Genomic DNA, 5,000 nt, shown 5'->3' on the forward strand with positions numbered 1-5,000 from the left:
TCACTCTTTCACTCACTCACTCACTCTTTCACTCATTCACTCACTCTTTCACTCGCTCATTCACTCTTTCGCTCGCTCACTCACTCTTTCGAGTATCTCACTCACTCACTCTTTCGAGTATCTCACTCACTCACTCTTTCGAGTATCTCACTCACTCACTCTTTCGAGTATCTCACTCACTCACTCTTTCGAGTATCTCACTCACTCACTCTTTCGAGTATCTCACTCACTCACTCTTTCATTCACTCACTCACTCTTTCACTCACTCATTCACTCACTCTTTCACTCACTCACTCACACTCACTCTTTCACTCACTCTCTCTCTCTCTCTCTCTCTCTCTCTCTCTCTCTCTCTCTCTCTCTCTCTCTCTCTCTCTCTCTCTCTCTTCCACTCACTCACTCACTCTTTCACTCTTTCACTCTTCCATTCACTCACTCTCTCTCTCGTTCTCTAATAATCAAGAACAACAATAAAAACGAGAATAACAAACTAAAAACAAAAATCCATAAAAAAACAAACCCGACAAAAAAAAAAACACAAAAAAACACCACAAAAACAAAACAAAGCAAAACAAAACAAAAAACAAAGACAACCCCCCAAAACACAACACCGCCCTCCTCTCTCACCGGGGATGCACTGGTAACACGCGCAGGACCCGTTGCCGTGGATGGGCCGAAACTCATACTCGTAGTTGTTGAGCTGGTTGCCCACGCGAGGGTCGACCACGAGCCCCGAGGGAAGCCAGCCGAGGCGGACTTCTTCGAGGGAGTACATGTCTGGGGAGAGGGAGGAGGGGAGAGAAAAAGAGGGGGGAGGGGGAGAGGGGGAGAAAAAGAGGGGAGAAGGGATGGGGGGGATGGGGATGGGGTGAGGGGAGAGTGGGGAGGGAGAGGGGAAGGGAAGGGGGATGGGAAGGGGGATGGGAAGGGGGGAGAGGGGAGGGGGGTGAGGAGGTGAGGGAGGGAGGGGAGAGAGGGGAGAGAGGGAGGTGAGGGAGGGTGAGAAAACAGATGGAAGGGGAGGGAGGGGGTCGGAAAGGGACAGGGAGTTGGGGAGGGGGAGAGGGGAAGGGGAGGGGAGAGGGGGATGGGAGGGCGATGGGGAGGGAAGGGGAAGGGGAGAGGAGAGGGTGATGGAAGAGGAAGGGAAGGGGGAAGGGGGAGAGGGTGAGGGGAAGGGGAGAGAGAAGATAGAGGGGGAGGGAGGAGGGTAGGAAGGGTAGATGAAAGACAAGAGCGAGGAAAAGAGAGGGGATGGCGTGGAGAAAAATAAAGAGGGAGGGAGGTAGGGAAGGAAGGAGGAAGGGAAGGAGGGAAGATGGGCGAGAGGGAAGGAAGGAGGCATAGATAAGTATAATGATCATTTTCTATACGCTCAATCTAATACAAATATCCATTTATACTTCCATACATGTCTCTATACAAACACAACAGTAATACAACAGGAATACAACAGGACTCACAGCTGAAGACATCCAGCCAGCACTCCTGCACGTCGAAAGGGTATCTGGAGTAAGCCCTGCTGCAGTCCAGCTCTATCTTCATCCTGAAATGGTGGTGATGATGATGGTGGTGAGGGTGGTGAGTGAGGGAGAGTGGTGGTGGTGGTTGTGGTGAGGAAGGAGAGAGATAGTGGTGTTGATGGGGGGAGGGGGCAATGATGGTGGTGATGGTGATGATTGATGATGATGATAATGATAATGATGATAATGATGATAATAATAATAATGATAATGATAATAATAATAATAATAATGATAATGATGACGATGATGATGATGATGATGATGATTGATGATATTGATAGTGATGATGATGATTGATGATTGATGATATTGATAGTGATGATGATGATTGATGATGATGATAGTGATGATGATTGATGATTGATGATGATTGATGATGATGATAGTGATAGTGATGATGATTGATGATGATGATGATTGATGATGATTGATGATTAATGATGCTGATGATGATTGATGCTGCTGCTGCTGATGATGATGATGATGATTGATGATGATTGATGATGATGATGATGATGATGATGATGATGATGATGATGATGATGATGATGATGATGATGATGATGATGATGATGATGATGATGATGATGATGGTGGTGATAACGTGATCGTAATAGTGGACCTCAATCGTTAACAAAGTGAACATAAAATGAAGCAACAAAATAAAATAAAAATCGTTAATACAAATTAACATCTTTAATTACTGGAAGCCTCGTATTCAATACAAAAAAAAAAAAAAAAAATAAACTAAATAAAATAAAATAAAATAAATTCAGGCCAAATCATAGAAACAAATGAAACAAAAACAAATTAAAACGGAACCAAAACAAAACGGATCGAACGAACCAGTTGAACATAAAAACAAATGAACAAAAAAATAATAAAACGAAGACAGAGGGACATATTACGTAATACACTAACTTACAAGATTCACATGAACCTGAACAACTTAACAAAAATACTCATGAAACCCTCGGATACTCAGCTTAAAAGGTTGTTACACACAAATACACTTTTCAGCATAGGCCTACTCTCACTCCTTTGTCAACAGCAACTGAGCTTGCCGGCCGAAAACAGCTGATTCTGACAGCTTACATTATTGGAACAATAAAAGACGTACGAATCAAATAAAATGATTAAGATTGTAATGGATTAAAACAAAGACGATGATGCTAATTTGTTAACAATAATGTAATAATTACCGGAGTGTTAAAATAAGCTAAAACTGTAGAAATGAAAACCCGTAATCAAAATAAACGTCAAAGAAAATGTGGGGCTCCCTAACAGGGGAAACTAAGGTAAAAGTGTCTCCCTCTCTCTCGGGTAAATTAAATGCTGATGGTATATATTTTCTAGAAATCTATATTTTGAACTTCCACACTTTTTTCGTGAATATGAAATATGATTTTCCAAATCACAGATTATATATCCTCAGTTGCATATTTCATAATATGAACGATAAATTCTTAGCCTGGTTTACATTGCTCTGATGATAATGAGAAAAAGTTCTTTGTTTGTTGTGTAAATTATTTAGAAGCTTGACACAGTTTTCGTGATTTTTTTCTCATTTGCCTTTTAAATTATATGTTCCTAGTGTACGTGTGTCGTATAAGAGAGAGGGAGGGAGGGAGGGAGGGATGGAGAGAGCGAGAGCGAGAGGGAGAGAGAAAGAGAGAGAGAGAGAGAGGGAGCGAGAGAGAGAGAGAGAGAGAGAGAGAGAGAGAGAGAGAGAGAGAGAGAGAGAGAGAGAGAGAGAGAGAGAGAGAGAGAGAGAGAGAGAGAGAGAGAGAGATTCAGTACACCTCAAGAAATTCAAACAGCACAGTATATTAGAATCGTGTGTCACGCAACTTTCATGTGTAAGAAATGTAATTTTCCTATTACCTTATCAATAAATGAACACACATCCACACCCGTACACAGAGACACACGTGTATGTCTCTCTCTCTCTCTCTCTCTCTCTCTCTCTCTCTCTCTCACACACACACACACTCATATATATGTGTGTTTGTGTGTTTGAGTGTGTGTGTGTGTGTGTGTGTGTGTGTCTGTATGTCTCTGTCTATATATATAGAGATATGTATATGCATATATATATATATATATATATATATATATATATATATATATATATATATATATGTACATATATATATATATGCATATATATATATATATATATATATATATATATATATATATATATATATATATATATATGTATGCATGTATGCATATATATATATACACGTATGTATGTATGAATGTATGTATGTATGTATACGTGTATACGTGTATATGTGTACATATATATATATATATATATATATATATATATATATATATATATATATATATGTATATATATATATATATATATTAATATTTATAACTGTATATTGGAAAATGATAATAACGACAACAATATGATGGTGATATAATGGATGTAATGATAAAGATGATGATAATGATGATGGTCATTCTTTATCACGATGAAAATGATAATATGAATGATAGTGATTATGGTAATAATGATATTTCAAAAATAGTAATGTAGGGATACTGATAATAAAATGACAATAGCAATAATACTATTAATAACAATAGTAGCAGTATACCAAATAATAGTGAAAGGAAAGGAAAACAAAAATAATTAAAACAGCAACATAAACAATAACAATAGCGACATTGCAGAAGAATATAAAATAGCAATAAATTCATATTACTTTTTTTCAAATACATCATAAACATTACAAGATTCTAAATCATTTCAAATACTACCAATTTTTTTAGAACTAAACTTTTTTATACTCGCGGTCCCTCTCTGTTTACACTCACACGGTCGATATAAATAAACTCTTATCCGACGAGAAGAGAACACCCTGAACTTGCTTCAGAATGTTCACTGTCCTGACACTCCTCACGTTGAAGAAATACGGATCTGGGAGCCACAGTTCTTCTAAAATAACTGGATGGACGTTTATGGTGATAATTTCTTCCTCTTCCGGTTCTCCTGCAGTTTCCCCTTGATATTCGTTTTCTTTGACGTCTCCCTCGCCATCTCCGTTTTCTTTGACGTCTCCCTCGTGATCTCCATTTTCTTCGACGTGACTTTCGTTTTTCTTCGGGAAGTTGAGGCGCCAGTCGGTCCACGTCACCCGGAAGAAAGTGTCGAGGATGACGGTCTGTCGGGACGGAAATGGGTGATTTTGGGGTGGTTTTAGGTGGCTGAAAATGGCTTTAGGTGACGCTCAGGGTGAATTGCGTTGATATTTGTAAGGCGATTTAAAAGGATTTTCGGTGAGGTACAGGGTGTTATTCGGTGGCTTGGAATGACTGTAAACTGATGGTTTTCGGCGATTTAAAGACATTTTAGGTAACTTGGGGGTGATTTTCAGGTGATTTGAGTAACTTAAGGAGATTCATTGTAGCTTGATATATTATTTTAGGTGAGTTGGGGGCGATTTTAGGTGT

General features: G+C 39.0%; 1 protein-coding gene across 1 annotated transcript in view; it reads right to left on the reverse strand.

Annotated features, from left to right (window-relative positions):
- LOC138862411 (glycine receptor subunit alpha-2-like) overlaps positions 1-5,000 on the reverse strand; it is a 10,846-nt gene that overhangs the window by 5,526 nt on the left and 320 nt on the right. The window contains exons 2-4 of the mRNA XM_070124571.1: positions 4,365-4,711; positions 1,464-1,546; positions 628-777 (exon numbers count right to left, since the gene is read on the reverse strand). Coding sequence (XP_069980672.1) covers positions 628-777; positions 1,464-1,546; positions 4,365-4,711 — 580 coding nt within the window. The remainder of the gene's footprint in view (positions 1-627; positions 778-1,463; positions 1,547-4,364; positions 4,712-5,000) is intronic.

Source organism: Penaeus vannamei, chromosome 1 (assembly GCF_042767895.1).
Source record: "Penaeus vannamei isolate JL-2024 chromosome 1, ASM4276789v1, whole genome shotgun sequence".
NCBI classification, from domain to species: Eukaryota; Metazoa; Arthropoda; class Malacostraca; order Decapoda; family Penaeidae; genus Penaeus; species Penaeus vannamei.